The sequence below is a fragment of the Heterodontus francisci genome, chromosome 36, assembly GCF_036365525.1.
Source record: "Heterodontus francisci isolate sHetFra1 chromosome 36, sHetFra1.hap1, whole genome shotgun sequence".
Lineage (NCBI taxonomy): Eukaryota > Metazoa > Chordata > Chondrichthyes > Heterodontiformes > Heterodontidae > Heterodontus > Heterodontus francisci.
The window spans coordinates 46026770-46052424 of record NC_090406.1 but is presented as its reverse complement, the minus strand read 5'-3'; the positions used below and the strand labels follow the sequence as shown (position 1 = coordinate 46052424).

At 42.2% G+C, this 25655-nt stretch overlaps 1 protein-coding gene across 1 annotated transcript in view; it reads right to left on the bottom strand.

Annotated features, from left to right (window-relative positions):
* LOC137351789 (AP-1 complex subunit mu-1) overlaps nt 1-25655 on the bottom strand; it is a 154406-nt gene that overhangs the window by 83223 nt on the left and 45528 nt on the right. Inside the window, exons 4-9 of the mRNA XM_068016620.1 lie at nt 22754-22901; nt 21224-21350; nt 12834-12976; nt 10834-10905; nt 7372-7530; nt 3970-4095 (exon numbers count right to left, since the gene is read on the bottom strand). Of these exons, the coding sequence (XP_067872721.1) occupies nt 3970-4095; nt 7372-7530; nt 10834-10905; nt 12834-12976; nt 21224-21350; nt 22754-22901 (775 nt within the window). The remainder of the gene's footprint in view (nt 1-3969; nt 4096-7371; nt 7531-10833; nt 10906-12833; nt 12977-21223; nt 21351-22753; nt 22902-25655) is intronic.

The following is a 25655-nucleotide window of genomic DNA, read 5'->3' as shown; positions in this document are numbered from 1 at the left end:
ACTGCCCGAGAGTGTGGTGGAGGCAGATTCAATTGTGGCTTTCAAAAAGGAATTGGAAAAGTACCTGAAGATAAAAATTTTGCAGGGCTACGATGAAAGGGTGGGGAAGCGGAACTGAATTGCTCTTCCAGAGAGCCGGCATGGACTTGACGGACTGAATTGCCTCCTTCTGTGCTGTAAACATTCTATGCTTTTATTGCTACCTGGACTGGGTGTGGGACATAAACACAATATATTTACTTGGGCTGGTACAGGATGTAAACACAATTATATCTGGCTGGATTGGTGTGGAACGTCTACACAATTATGTGAAATGTCAAGCAGTTATCGGTAACAAAACCCAATATTTAAAAAAAGGACAAGAAAAGTGGGGAAAAGATATACAAATAGAAAAAATTGCGGCATTTTGGTAAGTAATCCTCATCAAGGCACAGCGTTCTCATCAGATCAGTTACACTTGGATATGATCCACATTCAGAACATCCTGATGGCTTCTGTTCAATGCAACGTACTCAAAATCCACTGGCATTGGAATCTTCATTGCATCAAACTCTTTCAGACTCAGTATGTTTCACACAACAGCAAGGTAAAACTTGGCCATTTGGACCAAATTTATTTCTTGCGTAGTTTAATGCCCAAAGGGACTACTTAACACTTGAAGCGTTACTCCCAGCATCTGTTGTGCTAATCATACACACAGTTCCTTTTTTCACTGTGTATATTGTGTAGTCATAGTAACCTCTTTTTTGAGTGATGTTTTCCTCTATCATCGGCAATGAAATCAGTGTGGCCCACAAGGGCAGGTCTACATCTGTCTCAGAGACAGCACTGCATGCGACCACCCTTCCACTCCAAAACAAAATCACCATTATCTTTCCTTCTTTTCCAGCAGCAAAAGTTAAAAATTGCACATAAATGGGAACAAGGGTAAGCTTTACCATCTCAAATCAAGCAGTTCTCCTCCTAAATATTTATCTTTCCTGAATATTCACAATCACATACTATACGTTATGAACAGGTCTTACCCCAACCCCCGCAGCACCTGCATGCTTGATTTCTCTATCATGCCAAAGATTCTGTGCCAGGATTATTATTTTTTTTTTTAAATGTAAAAATTGTTTAAGCAGAGCACTTGACAAACAGGAATCCCATTTCAAGGAAAGTTTGTATGGTCCAAGGGAGAGAAGAGTAAATGTCAAAGAGCAGAGAATCCATCGCCCTTGTGATTCTTCATGAAAAGGTATACTGTGCGAATACAGAGGACATAACTGACTAGGACAGAGTCATTCGATCATAAAATGATACAGCACACAAGGAGACCATTCAGCCCATCATGCCTGTGCTGGACTCTTCCACCTGTGCAGAGTGCTCACCATGCCTTTTGTTGCTGCATGCTGTGGAAATCCCTCCATCTCCCTCGCCTTCTTTCAGCCCCGACGTAAACCCAACCTCTGATCAAGCTTCTGGTCACCACCTCTCCCAATATCTCCTTCTATGGCCAGGCTTCTGGCCTGCCCTGTGAACAGCTATGGGTCAGGCTTAGGGTTAGGGTTAGGGGGTGCTTTATTTACATTAAGGCACTATGTAAGTTGTTACTGTTGATCCCATTCACCATTTATATCCTGAACAAGAAGGCTGCAACATGGCCATTAGACAGTATTAAACACGGAGGTCAGGTATGCAATGAATAGAGCTGGAGTGTGTGTAAACACTACCATCTACTGGCCAACACCAGCAAAGTCAGAACTACAGCCATGTTTCCAATCTGCATTGTGCTCACTTCTAATTTGAATACAATTCACAAAGTGTCATTGGGCAGGATGCAATAAGACACATTGCAAGAGCAGGTTGGCAGGAAGTCAGGGCAGAATTTACCCTGGTCAGGGATACAAGGACTGAACAGAGCAGTATGCCAGATTACAGGAGAATCTTAGGATATACTTTTTGCTCATGTGTCCCAGTTGAGGGGGTGAGAAACTGTTGTGGTTTCTCTGGTTAAGTCAGACACAGTGTGCAGATTACAGAACGGACACTACTGAGTGTCACTGGGCCTTGCCACTTAGGAATGAGTGAATATTTTAGAAACTCACCATCACAAATGATGTATGCTCCATATACCACGAGCTTCTAAGTGCACAAATTATTAGCCCAATACCTATAGTATTGCTTGAACGCTGAGGATGAGAATGGGTTGCACAGAGGTTTGTTAACATTTTTTGTTGCAAGGATTGAAAGCAGAGAGCATACATCCTGGCGAGAGAGAGAGTTAATGTTACTTGTTATTATGGACTGACGAGATGCCTTTAAGTGGAGGAGGGGAGGGGCAAAGAAAGATGGGCAATAGCCAGTTTCATGGATAGCCCCTAGGCAGGAAAAGTGTCCTGCCCAGTAAGTAAGGAGCGAATCAAGAGGAACATATATGTATGTCAGTTTGGTTAAGATCTGCTAACAGAGACAAGAGGTGAACAGATTTCGCTGCTTAACAAAACAGCCACGAAGCCGAGAAACATTTTGGCAAATTCAGTGAATAAGATTGGTCAGATAAAGCCATAGCAGTCTACTAATAGGGAAGGCATATCATATTTTTTAATTATTCTTTTCTTAATCGTAAGAGAAGAACCAAAATCATTTGGAGTAAGGCAAGATTTGATTCTAAATGTTTCTGTGTTTTCACTTACAGTCTGTAAAATCAAGCAATTTACCGATGTGAATTGGCCTTGTGGATTGTGTTCTCAATCTGCCTACCAAAAGGTCAGGGAGGGCACACGTGAAAGACACAATATCCAGCTCAGACCATCGTCACAGCCTGGATTACACGAGTGGGTAGTAAGGGCACACTCCTGTACACATGATGTAGGAATCGTTCAAAAGAATGACCAGCGCTACTGAACTCAAGAGAATATCTCAGACAGACATGACGTTTGTAATCGTCTTGATATTTTTGTACAGATTTCCCCTGGGGTGTCTCTGGGTACTGGCTGCAAACTGAATTCAGGTAGTTCAGAACTTACAGGTAGTTCAGAACAACCAGGGTAATAATTCTCATTAGATAACGTAGGACCAGTAATATGCCTAAAGTGTAGCACCTCTTCACACAGGAAGATTAATGTGCAGCAAGAGACCTGCGTAATTGACGAGTTGGACAGCCTTATCTAGTCTGGATAAGTGACAATCGCTTGCAATCTGTGTTCATTTTCTTTGCAATTAAGGAAATCTAGTTGCTGTCGGCAAGTGCTTCTTCAGACAAAGGGCAGTGGATATCTGGAAAACTCTCCTCGAAAAAGCTGTTGAGGCTGAGGGTCAATTGAAACTTTCAAAACTGAGATTGGTAGATTTTTGTTGGGTAAGGGTATTAAGAGATATGGAACCAAGGCAGAGACAGACTAACAATGGTAGAATAGCCTCAAGGGGCTGAATGGCCTCCTTCCCATTCCTAAGTATCGCTGCAGGCAATCTCAGAGCAATAGCTGCATATTCAGGTAGCACAACACAAGCAAGGATCTTTTCTAACCAGCACTGTGAAAAGCCACGACTGTTCCAAATCCACCTTTGGGTAATCACAGTTGTCACGTGCTGGGACCAAATTCTGGGCTTGCTCCAAACAGCTGTCGGCAGACTTTAAGCCAACTTTATTATCTTCCAATGCCAAACCACACCCGCTGGTGCATGATTAGAAGAGAGTGCAAGGATTTATCTAAGATGACCCTCAATGTTGAACTGTTTAGTTCTGCATTAACAAATGTTGTGGTTGCAGTGGGTTATGTGGAAGCTTGGGAAAGCAATCACACAGCTGAAAAACTCAACGACAACTCGTGCAAATTGCTTGCTGCGCGAGTCAGAAGTATAGCCAGAGCTGTCTGGAGGGACATCAGAGGGAGTAATGTAACTGAGATTGTAGAAATCATAAACAAACTGTTCTTACAAAGGAAATAGTGCCATCTCCTGTTCAAAAATGCATCTTGCACCCACCTGTATTCCTGAAGTGGTAAAATAGGGAATTTCAAACTTCACACTGATGGGTGGCTTTCCCTCCTTGTCTTCAGCTTCCACACTAGGAAGCCCAAAGTGCGCTCTCATCAGATACTCCTTCCCGCCCTGCAGCCACGGAGAAGAAAAGTCAAGTCAGACATGGACAGCGATTACATTTATTGTACACTTCTGAGCAGCCCATTACTACTGTCCCGTCTGAGCACAATCGCCATTACTTCCCCACTCTCACCCAACCTCAAACTCTATCGTTGTTAAAATTCAGGTTCCAAGCTTTCGTCGTAAACCCTATGCAAATTGGTCTAATTTATAGATAAAAAAGTCAACCAAGGATGGGCAAGAGGCAGCTGAGAAACTATAAAACCAAGTTGGATACAAGGTTTAAGTGTGCAGGACAGCAGCAGACGAAGTTTAATACAAGTAGTAAAGGAAAAATGAGCGATAACTAGTTCTGAAACAGCCAAGGATAAAGCTGACTCAATCCTCAACATGTGCAGCCAATGCACAGCAGCAAACAAAGCCAATAGCGTGTTGGAGTACAGAGAAAAAAACAGTAGATCCAAGTCATGAGAAGTGAACTAACTGTACAGGCCTCTGGTCAGATTGCGTCTTGAGTCATGTGTCCAGTTCAGGGCACTGAGACACAAGTGCTAGAGGCTGTGCAGAGAAAAGCCACAGATCTGACTACCAGTGTCAAGGGTCTGAGTTATATGGAAAGAACAGAAAAGATTTGGGGCTTTCCAGCCTGGAAAGGAGCATTTGGGAGATGATCTTATAGAGGGATACAAGATAGCAAACTGTATGAAACAGGTAAACCTGAAAAATTACCCCAAACTAGATTGCGAGAACAGGACAAGGAGACACTGCTTAAAACTAGTAAAAGGCACATTTAGGACTGTGGTCAGCAAGCTCTCCACAAAGAGTAATCAACACATGGAATCAACTCCTATATTGAATAGTGGAGCCAAAAACCTCAGACTGACTTAAGAAACAAATGAGTACCATTAATCATGGAGACTAGGATCTTTCTAGATAGGGAATTAAGATGAATCCAATAGCCTTCTTCATCTGTGATTCGAAAGATAATTAAACTGGACAACAGGACATTTAAATACACTTCAGAAAGCCTTTGACAAGGTACTACACGTGAAATTATTGGAAAAGATTAAGGGGCATGGAATTAAAGGGAGCAACAAATTACATTAAAAATTGGTTAGAAGTGAGTCGATGTAGTGTAGGAAATCAGGGCAGTTTCTCAGTGGTTGGAAATGGGTAGCCGTATCACACAGAGCTTGCTCACGGACTGTTCACTGTGTATATTAATGCATAACGGGCTGGAGGAAACGGTGTCCACGTTTTCAGATACTATAATAGGAGGCAAACTAAATAATTCTGAGGACCAAAGAAATACAACTATGAAGAAAGAAATCACGTATAGGATATAGGTGGTTTAAGGAAAACGGAATAAAGGAACATGGAAACAGAGTGGGCACACAGGATTAGGATTACTGCTCATATGGAGAATAAACACTAGCCTGGAGTGAAATTGGAGCTCACAATTCCAGAACAAGGGAGGACCAGCTCATTGTACTATTACTTACTGCTAAATTTGCTGGGCCAAATGGTCCATTTCTACATAATGCACATGGCTGATTCATATTGCCATTTAGTTCAACGCTGTGGGTTAAAGTGTGGATTATCCACAGAATTACATGGAATATGCAGCACAGAAATATGTCATTCAGCCCAAGCAGTCCATGCCGACATTTATGCTCCCCTCGAGTGCCTTCCCATCCTTCCTCATCTAACTCTACCAGTGTAACCCTCTATTCCCTTCTCCCTCATTTGTTTATCTAGCTTCCCCAATACATTTGTATTATTTGCTTCAACCGCTCTCTGGGGTAGCTAGCTCACATTCTCACCATACTGTGGGGAAAGAAGTTTCTTCTGATTTCCTTATTTGATTGCTTGAATATCTTGTATTGATGGCCCCTAGCTTTGCTCTTCCCCACAAATGGAAATACTCATTGTGTCTGCCCTATCAAAACATTTCATAGTTTTAAAGACATCTGTTAGGTCACCCCCAGACTTCTCTTTTCAGGAGAAAAGAGACCCAATTGTTCATCCTCTCCAGATAGATATAACCTTGCATTTATGGTATCATCCTTGTAAATCTTTTTTGCACTCTCCCCAGTGAGTCTATATCCTTCTTATAATATGGCAACCAGAATTGTTCACAGTACTCCAAGTGCGTTCTCTCTAAGGTTTGATAAGTTTAGCAAAGAAATAAACCAAAGTGCTTGGTTTGCTTTTTTATGGCCTTATTAACCTGTGTCATTCCTTGTAGTGATGTGTGTATTTGCATTCCCAGATACCTTTGCTCCTCTATTATTTTCCAAGTAATATGTGACCTTATTTTTCTTACCAATACCTCACAATTATCGGTTTTGAAATTAATTTGCTAATTACATGCTCATTCTGCAAGTTTATTAATTTCTTCTCATAATCTGTTGCAGTCTTTATCTGTATTGACTACACCCCCAATGCAGTGTCATCAGCAAAATTAGAAATTGTATTTTTGATTTCGAAGTCTAGATTGTTAATATAAATTGTCAACAAGATTGGTCCCAGGCCTGAACCTTGTGGGACACAACTTACTACCTTCTACCACTCTGAAGAGTTACCCTTTACCCCTATTCTCTACTTTCTGTCCAGCATGCCAGTTAGCTATCTATTCCAATCAATATTCGGTTCTGGACACCTAACCTCAGAAAGGATATATTGGCTTAAAAGGGGATGTACTGGAGATTCACCAGAAAGACAATGGGGTTGAAAGGGTTAAATTATATCAGTTACATGGACTGGGCTTGTACTCCTTGTGTATGGAAGATTAAAGAGTGATCTAATTGAGTTGTTTATGATGATGAAAGGGATTGATAAGGGAGACAGAGACAAAGCATTTTCTCTGGTGGGGGAATCCAGAGCAAGGGGGAATAACCTTAAAAATTAGAGCTAGTCTGTTCAGGGGTGATGCCAGGAAGAACTTCTTCACGCAAAGGGTATTTATTGGAAATCTGAAACTCTCTCCTTCAGTAAGCTGTTGAATTTGGGGGTCAATTTAAAATTTCAAAATGGATTGATCAGATTTTTGTTAAGCAAGGGTAATAAGGGTTACGGAACCAAGGTGGGTAGATGAAGTTAAAATACAGAGCCATCCCCCATGGTCTAATTGAATGGTGGAACAGGTACTGACTGGTCTAAGCCTATTTCTATGTTCCACATATAAAAGTACTTAATTCCTTTCTGTATTCCAAGGGCTTGCTTTTTAAAACAATCTCTACTACACCATTATCACACTCAGAACACACTAAAAAGAACCCTTACTGGAAATGACTTGATTGACCACACTATTTCGCTGCTTTCTGGCACCCACTTCACATTACCCACTGTGGTCTTGAACTTAGGTGAATCTGCATCATTTGGGACTGGAATGTGAATTTCGACATTGTTGGCTGTCGATCTACGTTTGAATTGACTCTTTGCCTGGAGAAAGAGGAGACAAAGCCCATTAGTTGATATCGAGTTACTCCAACTGTTGGTTTAACCAGAATAAGCAATGGGAGCAAGTACCCAAGGTTTGCAAGTAGTTGGTTTTTTTTTTTAAGAAAAACACAAACATTCTGATATAATATAAAAGCAAAATACTGCAGATGCTGGAAATCTGAAATAAAAACAAAAGAATGCTGGAAATACTCAGCAGGCCTGGCAGCATCTGTAGACAGAGAAGCAGAGTTAACATTTCAGGTCAGTGACCTTTCATCAAACATTCTGACTTTTGATGTCTTTCAGTCAGAGACGAGAAAACCCAGGATGCAACATATTCAATAAAGTCTATACATTCAGTGCTGCACTCAGAGGTACAATCCTACATGCATATTATTGACACCAAAATTATACAAATGTGACAAGTTATCGGTGTAACTTACACCAAAGTCCAGTACAACTGGTTACTCCATGACTAGGCTGATTCCTCATAGGAGCACGGATTGACTAGAATGGGTTTATATTCTATGGAGTTTAGAAGAACGAAAGGCGATCTCTTTGAAAAGTATAAAATTCTTAAGAGGGTTTGACAGGGTAGATGCTGAGAGGATGCTTGCCCCGGCTGGAGAGTCTAGAACTAGGGATCATAGTATCAGGATAAGGGAACAATTATTTAGGACTGAGATGAGGAGAAACTTCTTTGTTCAGAAGATTGTGAACCTTTGGAATTTGGGAGGGTGGTGGATGCTCAGTCGATGAGTATATTCAAGATTAACAGATTTTTGGGCACTAAGGGAATCAAGGGATATTGAGATGGGGCAGGAAAGTGGAGCTATGTAGAAGTTCAGCCATGATATTACTGAACTGAAAAGCAGGCTCAATGGATCATATGGCCTACTCCAGTTCCTATTTCCCATGTTTGATTGTAAACAAACATACGATCATATGAATTAGGAGCAGGAGTAGGCCACTCGAGCCTGCTCCGCCATTCAATAAGATCATGGCTAATCTGATTCTAACCTTAACTCCACATTCCTGCCCACCCCCAATAACCTTTTACTCCCTTGCTTGCCAAGAATCTATCTACCTCTGCCTTAAAAATATTCAAAGACTCTGCTTCCACCGCCTTTTGAGGAAGAGAGTTCCAAAGACACTCAACACTCAGAGAAAATAATTTCTCATCTGTCTTGAATGAGCGACCCTTATTTCTAAACAGTGACTCCTAGTTCTAGATTCTTCCACAAGAAGAAACATCCTTTCCACATCAACTTCGTCAAGACCCCTCAGGATCTTATATGTTTCAATCATGTCACCTCTACTCTTCTAAACTCCAGTGGATACAAGCCTCGTCTGTCCAACCTTTCCTCATTAGACAAACTGCCCATTCCAGGCATCAGTCCAGTAAACATTCTCTGAAATGCTTCCAACGCATTTACATCCTTCCTTAAATAAGGAGACCAATACTGTACACAGTACTTTAGATGTGGTCTCACCAATGCCCTGCATAGCTGAAACATAACCTCCCTACTTTTGTATTCAATTCCCCTCGCAACAAACAGTAACATTCTATTAGCTTTCCTAATTACTTGCAGTACCTGCAAAATAACCTTTTATGATTCATGCACAAGGACACCCAGATCCCTCTGCATCTCAGAGCACTGCAAGCTCTCACCACTTCGATAACATGCTTTTTTATTCTTCCTGCCAAAATGGACAATTTCATATTTTCCCACATTATACTCCATTTGCCAGATCTTTGCCCACTCACTTAACCTATCAATATCCCTTTGTAGCCTCCTTATGTCCTTTTCACAACTTACTTTCCTATCTATCTTTGTGTCATCAGCAAATTTAGCAACCATACCTTCAGTCCCTTCATCCAAGTCGTTTATATAAATTGTAAAACGTTGAGGCCCCAGCACTGATCCCTGTGGCACACCACTCGTTACACCTTGCCAACCAGAAAATAACCCATTTATGCCTACTCTGTTTCCTGTTAGCGAGTCAATCTTCTATCCATGTCAAAATGTTACCCCTACATCATGAGCTTTTATTACCCGCAATAACCTTTGATGTGGCATCTTATCAAATGCCTTCCGGAAATCTAAGTACAGTAAATGCACCAGAGCACCAACCATCTCAGTCCCAGGACATCACTGCAGGAGTTCCGCAGGCCCAACCAGCTTCAGCTGCTTCATCAATGACCTTCCCTCCATCATAAGGTCAGAAGTGGGGATTTTCGCTGATGATTGCACAATGTTCAGCACCATTCGCGACTCCTCAGATACTGAAGCAGCCCATGTCCAGATGCAGCAAGACCTGGACAACATCCAGGCTTGGGCTGATAAAGAGCAAGTAACATTTGCGACACACAAGTGCCAGACAGTGACCATCTCCAACAAGAAAGCATCTAACCATCTCCCTTTGACATTCAATGGCATTACCAATGCTAAATCTCCAACTGTCAGCATCCTGGGGGTTACCATTGACCAGAAACTGAACTGGACTAGCCACATAAATACTGTGGCTACAAGAACAAGTCAGAGGCTAGGAATTCTGCAGCAAGTAACTCGCCTCCTGTCTTCCCAATGCCTGTCCACTATTTACAAGTTCCAAGTCAGGAGTGTGATGGAATACTCTCCACTTGCCTGGATGGGTGCAGCTCCAACAACATTCAAGAAGTTCGACACCATCCAGGACAAAGCAGCCACTTGAGTGGCACCCTATCCACCACCTTCAGCATTCACTCCCTTCACCATCGATGTACAGTGACAGCAGCATGTACCATCTACAAGATGCACTGCAGTAACTCACCAAGGCTCCTTCAACAGCACCTTCCAAACACACAAGCTATACCACCTAGAAGGACAAGGGCAGCAGATGCATGGGACCACCACCATCTGCAAGTTCTCCTCCAAGCCACACATCTGACTTGGAACTATATTACCGTTCCTTCACTGTCGCTGGGTCAAAGTCCTGGAACTCCCTTCCTAACAGCACTGTTGGTGTACCTACATCCCAAGGACTGCAGCAGTTTTAGAAGGCAGCTCACCACCACCTACTCAAGGGCAATAAATGTTGGCCTAGCCAGCAAACGCCCACATCACACGAACGAATAAATAAAGAACTTAACAAAATGTCATTGGTTAAGTTCAATTCGAGTGGGTTGTAGCTGACGTTTCTCAGTTGGTTTCATGTTTCTGAAACTCCTACAGGAGTTGGATATTTTAGAAAGGTCACTTGAAGGTCCATTTGGAGTTTTGACGCTTGATCGCTTTGAACATGGGAAGAAAAATTGCTCACCTTAATCATGTACTCTATCCGACTGTGGGAGTGCTTTTCAATCACTGACTCGATCCAGATTAGAGGCTTGACCTGGGGATCAAAAAGGTGCAGCAGCATTAGTACCGTCTGTGACTTTTCACTGGCAATAGGTCTTTAAAAAGACAAGTCGTTCTGGCTTACTCTGTCCTCATCTATTCCAAATGGAAAGTCCACAGGTTAATACAAGATTATGACTGTGTACTACTGCTTTACAGCCACACTCTGACCAAGCTCTGCAGCAAATCCATTTCACAATTGCAGGTGCAGTGACTTTAAAGAAAATCAATAAATTCAATGTACACAAGTACCAGTGACAGCATGACAGAGCTCACTAGGACCAATCTGCTGCCCATTCATGGTGCTAGGGCATGAAACGTTCCATGGGGTTTCAAACTGGGGGTGGGACATTCAAACAGCAGGCTGTGAGCACCAGGTAACAAACATACGAATTAGGACAAAAGTAGGCCACTCGGCCCCTTGGGCCTGCTCCGCCATTCAATTAGTTCATGGCTGATCGGATTGTAACCTTTACTCCACATTCCAACCCACCCCCGATAACCTTTCATCCCCTTGCTTATCAAGAATTTATCTACCTCTGCCTTAAAAGTATTTAAAGACTCTGCTTCCACTGCATTTTGAGGAAGAGAATTCCAAAGACATACGACCCTCAGAGAAAAGATTTCTCATCTCTGTCTTAAATGGGCAACCGTTTATTTTTAATTAGTGACCCCTAGTTCTAGATTCTCCCACAAGGGGTTCTTGAAAATGGTGCATCCTACATCTATGCCTGCATTTGTTTACCTGCTAACAGAGTTGGATTCAGAAGTAACCTACCAACAAGTGCATAAAAATACAGGAAAAAGTAACAAAATGCAGGAGAAAATAACTAATGAACTGCTTTCCATTATGGTAGTAATATTTTCTTTTGAGTAGTAGCACTGTATTTCAGGAGAGAAGACAGCGGATTCCCTGGATTATGAATATGAACAGAAAAGTTTGAAAACTATTGATTTACTCACGAGGTGCCATTTAAGCCCCATTATCAGAATCAAACCTGGAGTCATGATTAATCACTGACTGCAGTGCTCGGACAATCTGAGGGCATAGAGTCACTTATCGAGGCCCGACTACATACACAAAAGTTTGCTCTATAAATCAAAGTTATGGAAACCAGTTATGTTTGGCCTACCAACCAAACAAAACAGGGCAAGCTAAGTGATTTTCCACAGTTGAATATTTTGTTCTATACAAGCCTCTACATCTTTTAAAATTTGAACAGGGGGTTAAACAGACATTACACACAACCAATACCACAGACCCAGACTCTCATCTTTTCACAATTGCAACCTTCCCAATCGAATTGCTTCCCACTGCAACCCCCTGCCTCTATTACAAACCACTCAACCAACAGCCTCCCCACCTCCCAAGACCATGGTCCCAACCCAAAGAACAGCCCCCTCCCCAAGAGCATGGTCCCACCCATTCATATGATCAAAACTCACCCAACAAGATAGCTTCTCTCTCCTCTGCCACATTCCTAATCCAGAGCCTCTACCTGACTCCTCCAAAAAAAAAGTTCGCATATTCCTTGCTTTTGATCAAAGAAATTTCATGAGGGAAACGAGATTTTGTTATGCAGAAGCTTCCAGTAAAGATTTACGGGTTTAAATATGTTTGAAGACTTTAGAGTACTGATATTGCAGGTATTATACACTCGCTCAAACTTGTGCAATCTCCATTTGCTCAATCCGAAGGCCTATCACTTGGTCATGAAAGCCACATGGACGAGGAGATGGTATCACTGTGAGTGAGTTATTGAGAAACCTGGCAATGTACTGGATTGCGATAGCCCATTGATAATTGTGAATCTCCATCTAATGATTTCCTGTAACCCATCAGACAGATTCCATGCTGCACTTCATACACACTCAGACCTATTAACTACTCACCCATGACTCACTGTGCAGTTAAATACCTACATGTGTGTTTAAACGGTAGGACATCAGCTCAAATTCGCCGTCTGGTGGAATGAAAGAAATGGTTCTGTCGTTCTCAAATCGAGAGAGGCGTACACATTGGTGAAATTTCACATCTTCCAATTCCACAGATTTGCTTTTACCTCCTGCCTCGAAAAAGAAAGGGAACCCTTTAACACGTTCCAGCACCAAGGCTTTCTTATTCAAAACAAAGGCTCAAAGTATTTGCCAGTACTACCTGGAGATCATAACAAGAATGCTGAAAGAGTAAGAACCAACATTTGATTTTGTAACTTTAATCAGAAACTTGCCATTGTGAAACAATATCCGTAGGTTCACAGCAGGAGGAAACATGCTGCCGTGTAGTTCTATGCCAGAAGCAAATTTTGTTCCAAGCTTTGCTTACATACAGATTTTCAATGCATTAATAAAAGCGAAGTAGTTTGCATTGTGGACTGGTACCTTAGTTATTTCATGTACTTACAGATATATTAGCCTTTTCCCATATGTTCATTCCTCTAAAGATTGTTTCAAATTCTATCCCAACAGATAACAAACTTATTCATCTATACTCTCCTACAGGAATGTTTCTGGACACTTTTTAGATGACAAATATTGGTTAGCCACTATCCAATCGTCAGAAATCTCTGGTGAACTTAGTCAAATATCAACTATGATTTCATTAATTTCAGTCCCCATCTCCTTTGTGACTTGTGCATGCGAGTTGTTTGCACCAGGATCTTTTACTTCAAAATGTGCAATCCTTTCATGACTAGATATCCTTTAATACATGCATGCTATCCAGCTCTTCCTCTGCCATTCCTAGAAAATGGGTTTCTTTACTCAGTAAGCTTCCCCCCCTTTTCCTAGGTAAAGACCGATGTGCAGCAATTACTAAGTAACTCCATTTCTTTGCCCCCAGATTTCTGTTTCCAACTATCACTTTAAAGTGGATCAATATTTTCTATCACCCTGTCAGCCCTTATCAAAACTTTCAATCAGCTTTTAGGTTTGGCATCTTGAGCCAGGAACTATGCTACTGTTTTCGCAGTGGGACACTTGCTGCTGGATGTGAAGCACCCATCAGATGAGCAGCTCATGCTGAACTCCAGCAGCTTGGCAACAAATGTTTCCTTGAATGAAAAGTTAAGACTATTCTTATTGTGAAATATACAAGCAAGACAGAAATATTTCTGATCAACCCCCTTTCCCTTTAACCTGCTTATACAATTTTACTTCTGGCAAACAAGTGTCAGAGTAAGTTTCAAACAATATTAGTACAAGGGACATTCATACGAAGTCAAAAATAATTAAGATGCTAAAGAACATTTGCCTACAAAACATCAGCGACTGCACGTTCAAAGCGCACTGTTGACTGTGAAGCGCTTTGGAACATTCTGAAGATCTGCAAGATGTTACATAAACGAAACATTTCTTTCCTGACTGGAAGAACAGAAACATAATACCAAGAAAACAAAATTAACTTCTCAGCAACAAGTGAAAATAGCTCCTACTCCCAAATTTCCTCTGCCCAATTCCTCCTGAAAATGGTGACATGCTGGGATCTCAGTCTGGAAAGGCCCACAGCCTTTCAATACCTCGTTCTTGACCTGTGAGCCGGAACACCGAGTGCCAGTGGGCTATATTTTTGAAAACTCAACTTGGTTGTTTATTTCTGTACTGTCCTACCCTGTTGGCTACACAAATACATTGCCCTTCCTCACAGAATCAATATAACAGGCTCTATCATCAGACCACCCCCCCGCCTCCACACAAATGAACATCTTGTGGAAAACACAACCATTTACTGAAAGCAGTGTTTTCATTAAAGATCTGCTTTGACTAAACCAACAGCTGCTTTAATGCTGTGAAATTACAAGTCACAGAGTGGGCAGCAATCTTCCTAATGGTTTGGCACGGTCAATTTGATTCCTAACTACAGGAAGCACGAGAACTGCTGGCAAAAACAAGGCAGCTGGTGGTTTGGGTGTAAGAGATCACTGCTGGCCAATACATCATCTGGAAATTAATTGGTTTTGTAAAAATAACATTTGGTTTTTTAAAGAAGTTAGTAATCTGGTTTATTTTGTAAAAAAGTTATTTGTGTTCTCTTTCCAGCAGCAACAACGAAGAGCATGACAACTAGAAAGTTTGCAGCTTGGTATGTTTATCTGACTAGAGAAGAGTAGGAGAGCTCTCACCAGTGTCCTGGCCAATATTTATCCCTCACTCATATCACTAAATTATCTGATTATTTGGACAATAGAAGTACGTGGTATTAAAGGTAACATGGGTATGTAATTGGCTAAGGGATAGAAGGAATAGAGTAGTGGTGAATGGGTGTTTTTCAGACTTGAGAGAAGAATGCAGTGGAATTCCCCAGGAGTCAGTATTAGGACAATTATTTTTCACATTTTATATAAATGACCTGGAACTGGGTATAGGGAGTATAATATTGAAATCTGTGGATGATACAAAACTTGACCACATAGTAAATAGTAACCTTGACAGTAGCAGATTTCAGGGGGAAGAGGCAGACTGGTAAAACAGGCAGATACATGGCAGATGCAATTTAATGCAGATAAAAGTGAAGTGATGCACTCTGGTAGAAATAACATGGAGAAGCAGTATAATCTAAATGGTCCTATTCTCAGGGCAATACAACGACAGAGGGACTTGGGTACATACTCACATCTTTGAAGATGACACGGCAAGTTGAGAATGCAGTTGAGAAAACGCATGGGATACTTAACTTAATGAATATGGGCAGTGAACACAGAAACAAGGAGATAATTTTAAACCTTTACAAATCTCTGGCTAGCCGTCAGCTGAAGTATAGTGTACAATTTTAGTTTAGTTTAGAGATACAGCACTGAAGGCCCTTCGGCCCACCGAGTCTGTGCCGACCATCAACCACCCATTTATACTAATCCTACACTAATCCCATATTCCTACCACATCCCCACCTGTCCCTATATTTCCCTACCACCTACCTATACTAGGGGCAATTTATAATGGCCAATTTACCTACCAACCTGCAAGTCTTTTGGCTTGTGGGAGGAAACCGGAGCACCCGGAGAAAACCCACGCAGACACAGGGAGAACTTGCAAACTCCACACAGGCAGTTCCCAGAACTGAACCCGGGTCGCTGGAGCTGTGAGGCTGCGGTGCTAACCACTGCGCCACTGTGCCGCCCTGGGCACCACACTTTCAGAAGGATGTCCAGGCCCTGGAAAGGGTACAAAGGAGGCTTACCAGGATGATAGCAGGAAATGAAGGAATTCAATTATGTGGAGAGATTTGAGAAGCTTGGATTGTTCTCCTTACAGTAGAGAAGGCCAAGTGGAGACCTAATAGAGGTATTCAGAAGTATGAGGCATTTTGATAGTTTTCCCGACTTCTCCTATTTCCTCTGGCAAGTGGGTGGCAACCAGAGGTCACAGATTGAAAAGAATTGGCAAACAAATCCGATGAGTTCTTCACAGATGGTTACTAAGATCTGGAACACATTACCTGAAAGGGTGGTGGCATCAGATTCCACAGCTACTCTTAAAAGACAGCTGGAGACATACTTGAAGAGGATTAATTTGCCAGGGTTTATAGGGAAAAGCTGGGATGTGGGACTAAATTGGGCAGCTGCTTCAAAGAGCCAGCACAGGCATGACGTGCCAAACAGTCTCCTTCTATGCTATCATCTATCCATCACCTTGTGAACTTGCTGTGTGCAAATTAGCTGCCGCATTTCCTACAATACAGCATGTGATTACACTTCAAAAATAATTCATTGGCTGGAAAATGTTCTGGATGTAATATAATTAGAAAAGGCATTCTATGAATGCCTGTCTTTTTCTTTTCATCAGCAGGTTTCACAGCCACCTCCCCAGGCTCAATCATAATCACATGCTTGCTCACCAATAGCTGATCATGCACACTATCCATCTCCTCCACAACTGGAACTGGGACACAGACAGACACAGCTGTGTCCCTGCCCCATTCCTATCTCCAAATTCAGCCACTCTTACACATCTCCTTTCTTTCCTGTTCTCTTCCTTTGCTCAGTTTGATGCATCTACCTGCACTGATTAGATTTTCCTTCTTTCTGCAGCCCCCTTTAATAGTGTTCTTTTTATCCCCATGCCAACCTTCTCACTCTTGATTTTCTATGCTGCAGCACAGATACTTTCTGACGAGAATTCACTTAGCTCCAATCTCTTAGACTAATTGACTTTCCCCCACCACCTTCTTTCCCCACACTAAGTGAAGCACTTGCTTCTCAACTTGACATTGAGAACCAGAATGGCTTATCAGATGGTTCTTTGAAAGTAGTGAATCAAGATGCCTGCAAATGACCCACTCAAAGAACATAGGAGCAGGAGTATACCATTCAGCCCCTTGAGCCTACTCCACCATTCAGTGAGGTCATGGTTGATCTGCGACCTAACTATATTGCCCCATATCCCTGGTATCTTTGATCGATTTTTATTAATCAAATCTCAGATTGAAATTAATTGACCTAGCATCAAATGTTTGCAACAGAACGTTCTAACACCTTTTGCACGTAATACTATTTCCTAACTTCGCTCCTGAAAGTCTGGACCTAACTATTAGGCTATGTCCCCTAATCATAGACTCTCCAACTAGCAGAAACAGTTTTAGAATTAGAACATTACAGCGCAGTACAGGCCCTTCGGCCCTCAATGTTGCGCTGACCTGTGAAACCATCTGACCTACACTATTCCATTTTCATCCATATGTCTATCCAATGACCACTTAAATGCCCTTAAAGTTGGCGAGTCTACTACTGTTGCAGGCAGGGCGTTCCATGCCCCTACTACTCTCTGAGTAAAGAAACTACCTCTGACATCTGTCCTATATCTATCACCCCTCAACTTAAAGCTATGTCCCCTCGTGTTTGCCATCACCATCCGAGGAAAAAGACTCTCACTATCCACCCTATCTAACCCTCTGATTATCTTATATGTCTCTATTAAGTCACCTCTCCTCCTCCTTCTCTCCAATGAAAACAACCTCAAGTCCCTCAGCCTTTCCTCGTAAGACCTTCCCTCCATACCAGGCAACATCCTAGTAAATCTCCTCTGCACCCTTTCCAAAGCTTCCACATCCTTCCTATAATGCGGTGACCAGAACTGCACGCAATACTCCAGGTGCGGTCTCACCAGAGTTTTGTACAGCTGCAGCATGACCTCGTGGCTCCGAAACTCGATCCCCCTACTAATAAAAGCTAACACACCATATGCCTTCTTAACAGCCCTATTAACCTGGGTAGCAACTAGCAGAAACAGTTTTATTCTCTACCCAATCTGATCCTCTTAATATCTTGAAAACTTTGATCAAATCCTACTATAACCTGCTAAATTCCAGGGAATACGACTCTAACTTGTGTAACCTCTCCTTGTAATTTTTCTTAATTTAGTTATGGGATGAGGGTGTCATCAGTAAGGCCAACATTTATCGCCCATCCCTAATTGCCCTTAAGAAGCTGGTGAAGAGCCAGTTACTTGAATACAATTGAGTGGCTTGCTAAGCCACTTCAGAGGGCAGTTAAGAGTCAACCACATTGCTGTGGGTCTGGAGTCACATATAGGCTAGACCACAGAGTCAGAGTCATATAGCACAGAAACAGGCCCTTCAGCCCATCGTGTCTGTGCCAGCCATCAAGCACCTAACTATTCTAATCCCATTTTCCAGCACTTGGCCCATAGCCTTGTATGCTATGGCATTTCAAGTGCTCATCTAAATACTTATTAAATGTTGTGAGGGTTCCTGCCTGCATCACCCCTTCAGGTAGTGTGTTCCAGATTCGAACCACCCACTGGGTCAAAATATTTTTCCTCAAATCCCCTCTAAACCTTCTGCCCCTTACCTTAAATCTATGCCCCCTGGTTATTGACCCCTCCGCTAAGGGAAAAAAAGTTTCATCCTATCTATCCTATCAATGCCCCTCATAATTTTGTATACCTCAATCATGTCCCCCCTCAGCCTTCTCTGCCCTAAGGAAAACAACCCCAGCCTATCCAGTCTCTCTTCATAGCTGAAATGCTCCAGCCCAGGCAATATCCTAGTGAATCACCTCTGCACCCTCTCCAGTGCAATCACATCCTTCCTATAGTGCGGTGATGAGAACTGTACACAGTACCCCAGCTATGGCCTAACTAGCGTTTTATATAGCTCCATCATAACCTCCATCATATAAAAGAATATATTTTATATTCTTTGCCTTGGCTAATAAAGGCAAGTATCCCAAATGCCTTCCTAACCACCTTATCTACCTGTGTTTCTGCCTTCAGTGATCTATGGACAAGTACACCAAGGTCCCTCTGTACTTCCTAGGGTCCTACCATCCATTGTATATTCCCATGCCTTGTTAGCTCTCCCAAAATGCATCACCTCACTTCTCAGGATTAAATTCCATTTGCCAGTGTTCCGTCCATCTTACCAGCCCATCTATATCGTCCTGTAATCTAAGGCTTTCCTCCTCACTATTTACGACACCACCAATTTTCATGTCATCTGCAAACTTACTGCTGATCATACCTCCTATATTCACGTCTAAATCATTAATGTACACTGCAAACAGCAAGAGTCCCAGCACCGATCCCTGCGGTACACCACTGGTCACAGGCTTCCACTCACAAAAACAACCCTCGACCATCACCCTCTGCCTCCTGCCATTAAGCCAATTTTGGATCCAATTTGCCAAATTACCCTGGATCCCATGGGCTCTAACCTTCTTCACCAATCTCCCATGCGGGATCTTATCAAAAGCCTTACTGAAGTTCATGTAGTACATCAACTGCTTTACCCTCATCTACACATCTAGTCACCTCCTTGAAAAATTCAATCAAGTTTGTTAGACACGATCTCCTCCTAACAAAGCCATGCTGACTATCTCTAATTAATCCCTGTCTGTCCAAGTGGAGATTAATCCTGTCCCTCAGAATTTTTTCCAATAGTTTCCCTACTGTTGATGTTGGACTCACTGGCCTGTAATTACTTAGTTTATCCCTGCTACCCTTCTTGAATAATGGTACCACATTCACTGTCCTCCAGTCCACTGGTACCTCTCCTGTGGCCAGAGAGGATTTGAAAATGTGTGTCAGAGCCTGTGCTATCTCCTCCCTTGCCTCACCTAACAGTCTGGGATACATCTCATCTGGGCTTGGGGACTTATCCACTTTTAAGCCCGCTAAAACAGCTACTACCTCCTCCCTTTCAATGCTAATTTGTTCTAGTATATCACACTCCCCCTCCCTGATCTCTACACCTACATCGTCCTTCTCCATCCTGAACATAGATGAAAAGTAATCATTTAAAACCTCACCTATGTCCTCCGGCTCCACACACAGATTGCCACTTTGATCCCGAATGGGCCCTACTCTTTCCCTGGTTATCCTCTTGCCCTTAACATACTTATAAACGCCTTGGGATTTTCTTTCATCTTGCCCGCCAGTGACCAGGTAAGGATGGCAGATTTCCTTCCCTAAGGAATACTGGTGAACCAGATGAGCTTTTATAATAATTTGGTAGTTTCATGGTCAACAATTCTGATACTATCTTTTCATTCCTGATTTTAATTAATTGAATTTAAATTTCTCAGCTTCCGTGGTGGGATTTGAACTCATTTAACTCTTGGAGATTACTGGAAGAAGAGCAGGGAAGTTCTCCCCCAAGTCCTGACCAATATTTATCCATCAACTGTCACTTTTTTTTTAAAAAGTGGTAAACCTACATTGCATCCTCCAAGGTAAATGTATCCTTCCTAAGGTGTCATGGGCAGAACTGAACAAAGCAGTCCAGGTGTGGCCCAACTAGGGCTTCGTATAGCCTTACCATAACTTCTATCCCCTTGCATTCTAGTCCTTCAGATATAAAGGCCAGTATTTCATTCGCCTATTGATTACTTTCTGTACCTGTTTATGATCCTTTTAACGATCTACGTACATAGACCCCTACTGTTTCTTGCTCGTCACCATTTAGAAAGTAGTCCAATGCATCATTTTAAAGTCCAAAGTGTAGGACCTCACACTTAACTATTATCGAACTCCATTCACCACAAAGAACAAGCTTGCATTTACATAACGCCTTTAAAGACCTCAGAACATCACAAAGCTTTTACAGCCAATGAAGTATTTTTGAGGTACAGTCACTGTTGTAATATAGGCAGCCAATTTGTGCACAACAAAAAAAAAAAAGAGTAATACACCTCCCATCAAACTCCGCAAGCTTCCCTAGAACAAAATCCCAGACGTGTGCTGTACTGTGCCACAGTTTTAGCCATTTCCTCTTTATACAGAAGAAATGCAACGGAGGATTCTATCTCCTGACACGCAATTACCACTTTGCTTAGCATAAAAGCTAAAAGAATACTCACGGCCCGTGTTTTCAAACAATACTTTGTCATTCAGTCCAAGTCTCAGCTCTGGCATTCCCGATAGGAATACTCTCATTTTGATGGAGCCCACTATTTCGCTACGTAATACATTTCCATTCGCACTAACCTAAAGTGAGAGAAAGAAAGATGATAACAATTCTAGAACTGATTCGCATGTATTTCCATTTCAAACCAAGTGCATAAAACAATTTACTAACACAGAGGACCATCAGGTCACTAAATATTCATGAATCTGTGACTTGTGATTAAATTTAATAAACATTCAAGAAATAAGGTTTAGCATTTTTTAATGCCCTTCAAAATGGGGAGCATCAATATTGGGACTTTTGAGGTACAGTCACTGTTGTAATATAGTGAAACATGGCAGCCACTTTTTGCACATCAGACTCCCACAAACAGCAGTGAGATAAATGTCCCGTCTTTTTTTTTTAAGTGACATTAGTTGACGGATAAATATTGGTCAGGACACCAGGGAGAACTTCCCTGCTCTTCCAACAGTGTCATGAGATCTCACATCTACCCGCGAGGATGGACAGGGCCTTGGTTTAATGTCTCTTCTGAAAGACTGCACCTCAGACAGTGCAATTCTCCACTGGAGTGTCAAGCTGGATTCTGTGCTCAAGTCTTTAAGGACAGTAACTAATACACAGAAGCATCAGACATCTGCCTCGATTCTATCCCAACCTCTACATAAGGCCAACTGCCTCAGAGTGACACATCCATTGCCTGCACTTGTCCCTCACTGGGATGGCATTACCAATTTACAAGTGTGATCTGCAGTTTCACTGATTAACAGCTAGTTGGACATTGCCCAAACTCGTGCAGATAGGATTCTTACAGATCGTATTATCATCCAATTAGCATGGGGTAGAATCAAACCCAGGATCCAGAGAGGAAGTGTCAGTGGACTAATCCACTGCAGAAGTCTTCCATGAACACTGCTTAAAAATGATTCTTTGCCTTCTACCCCTCCCCTTCCCAGGGTATCCAATGTTCCCTTTAAAATTCAGTTGCTGTGCACAGTCTGCTTTATTCAGTGGATGGTTGCTTTAATTTATTTTGTGCAGGTGCTCATGCATGTTATTTATCACAGAACAAGGCCTGTTCAGTACCTTTCAGGGTGCTGTGCACTCACTCAGCTTAGTGGGAACATTGGTATCCACAGTTCCTTGACCAAGAAGAGTGATTGATGGGAAAAAGCCTTCAGGTCACTTCCAAACACCTATAAGTGTCCTGTTGAAGTGAAGCAGTCAAATAACTTGCAAGCAGATCTTCACACTCACTTGAGGAATGGTGTATGGGCCATTACAAAAAGCACAGACCAGGTGAAAACATTCACCCACGTATTGAAGTATCCCGTAGCATTACCAGCACCTGATGTCTAAGTCAAGGGTGCTGCTCGTTTAAACAGATTTGAGTGTTTTCTCCTTCCTCCCATGTATCCCGCAAAATGAATTGGCAGCCTTGTAGGTTGCTAAGCACTACTTTTCAATGGAGAATAAAACTCACCAAAAGATTGACAGATTCAATAACATCGAGAAATACTTCATTTTTCCGATACTTGATCCCTTCTGATCTCCAAGAAACAGCATTGGTAACTGTTGCTGGTGGGCGTGGAGCCCCAGTGTCCAGCTTATGGCCTTCCTGGGTGATGTACCTAAGATTGGAAGGAACACAGATTGAAGACTCGTCCAACAGAGGCAGATTCAGCGTGTGACATATCTTAAATTTGTAGAGCAGCCACTTTTCTGCAATCTGAAATCTCACCATCTGGAAACTCAAGACTTTCTCACTGCAGGTCTGTTTTCAGCCCCAACAGGTGCAGGTCTGGAACATTACATATCTGCTGTGTAGCCCAGCTCAAACCCTGTCGTGACAGCTGATGAAAAGCAAACCAACTCCCCCCACCCGCTATCTTTATCATTTCCTTCCCCGTTTTCTTTTATTTAAAAGAATCACCTAGACGCAAGACTAGATCAATTAACTAGCATACAACTAAGGCCAATTTGATCATTTATAATCAGTGTTTAATTAATCAAATCTACGGATGTAGTTAATATTCAACAGGAAGGGATAGTAATATGAAAGGGTACTGAATTTTTCAGCAAATTAAAATCGGAGGTATTTAGAAACTAGGAGTTAAGTAAAAACATTTCAGTTATCCTTCCTATTAAATAAAGTGACGTCAGCACAAGAGCACGAGTCCACTAGACTGAGTCCTGCGAGACGGAGTGCTTAATTCAGGAATTTGCTATGTATGGGAATTTGGTGCAGTGAGGGAGGAGGTGCAGTTCTGGTCTTTCACAGAACAAGTAGTGATCCAAGAGAGAGAGCTGGAGACAATGAGACATGAGAACTGAAGCCCAGAGGCATCAAATCGGTGGGCAGGCAGATGACTGGTTGGTGAGTTTTAAGGTTTTTTCTTCCTTTCTAAACTGGTTTAAACTGGTACTGGGGAGATATAAATATATTAAATTTGTAGCTCAACTATTTAAACCACTTAAAACAACTACAAATCATTCAGTAATATTTCTAAACTTGAAACCTAATTAAATAAAACACAATAAAGACGGCAGGGCAGGTGATGCGTTGTAGCTGCAGCCTGTAGGACCTGGTGGACACCAGTGAAATCCACAGCAACTGCATCTGCAGTAAGTGCCTGCAGCTTGAGAACCTCTGGCTCAGAGCTGATGAGCTGGAGTCCAAGATTCAGACAGTGCGATGCATCAGGGAGGGGGAAATTTGCCTGTTTGCTTTGTTCCAGGAGGCAGTCACACCCCTTAGGCTAGGTACTTCAGATGTGACCATTCTCAGAGGCAGGTATGGCAATCCAGAAGGTAGCAATGGTGGAATCTCAGCCCTTGCACTTGTCCAACAGGTTCGATGTTCTTGCAGCCTAGCTGGACGAGAGAAGGAACTACAGGGAGGATGAGCAAACTGACCACAGCACCATGGTGCAGGGGGCCATTCAAGTGGGGGGAATAAAAAATATACTAGTAGTATGGGAGAGTATAGTTAGGGGGATAGATACTATTCTCTGCAACCGAAAGCGGAGGCCTGAAGGTTGCGTTGCCTGCCCTGTGCCAGGATTAAGGAGATCTCATTTATTTATTTATGTCATTTATAAAACACAATCCCTTCAGTCACCAGAAAGTTGAGTTACATAAGAAATGGAGGAAGAATTTGCAGGACATCCCAGCCCAGAATGAGGGCATATAAATATACGTTAATCACTAATAAATCCAATCAGGAATTCAGGAGAAACTTCTTTACCCAGAGAGTGGTGAGAATGTGGAACTCACTACCACAGGGAGTGGTTGAAGCAGATAGTATAGATACATTTAAGGGGAAGCTGGATAAACACACAAGGGAGAAAAGAAAAGGATATGGCATGGACCTGTCGGGCCAAATGGCCTGTTTCTGGGCTGTAAATTCTGTCATTTATTCTATCTCCTCTGGACTGCAGAGGAACTTGCAGTGGAACAGGAAGGATCCAGTTGTCATGGTCCATGTGGGTATCAACAACAAAGGTGGGACTAAAACAGAGGTTCTGCTGAGGGAGTATGAGCAACTCGGGGCCAAATTAAAAACCAGAACCACAAAAGGCAATAATCTCTGGATTACTACCCGAGCCATGAGCAAATTGGCATAGGGTAAATAAGATCAGAGTTGAATGCGTGGCTCAAAGACTTGCGTGGGAAAAATGAGTTGTGATTCATGGGGCACTGGGGAAAGAGGGAAATGTACCATAGGGACGACCTTCATCTGAACCACGCTGGAACCAGTGTCCTGGCGAATCGTATAACTAGGGCAGTTGAGAGGGCTTTAAACTAATTAGTGGGGGGGAGGGTTCAGATGAAGGGAAATTTAGAAAGTTACCGAGAAAGGCCAAGGCAATAGTGCAGGGTAGCGATATGGGTAATGATAACCAGAGTGTGACAGGAAGGGACAGAGTGTACAAACATAACGATGCACCAGCAAATAAGGTCACAGTAGGGGAACATGATAAAAAGACAGAATTAAAAGCCCTTTATCTGAATACACACAGCATTCGTAACAAGATGGATGAATTGAAAACACAAACAGAAATAAATGGGCATGATATGATAGCCATTACAGAGACGTGATTGTAAGGTGACTAAGGCTGGGATCTAAATATTCAAGGGTATTTGACATTTCGGAAGGATAAGTAGAACGGGGAAGGAGGTGGGGTAGCTCTGTTAATAAAGGATGAGATCAGTACATTAGTGAGAAATGATCTTGGTTCACAAGATCAAGATATAAAATCAGTTCGGGTGGTGGCAAGAAAACATGCTATGCTGAATGAGGACTTTTTGATTCATCCTTTTAAAAAGGAAAGCTGAGATCCTACATTTAACTTTTAAAACTTTTTAAAAACATTTTTACAAAC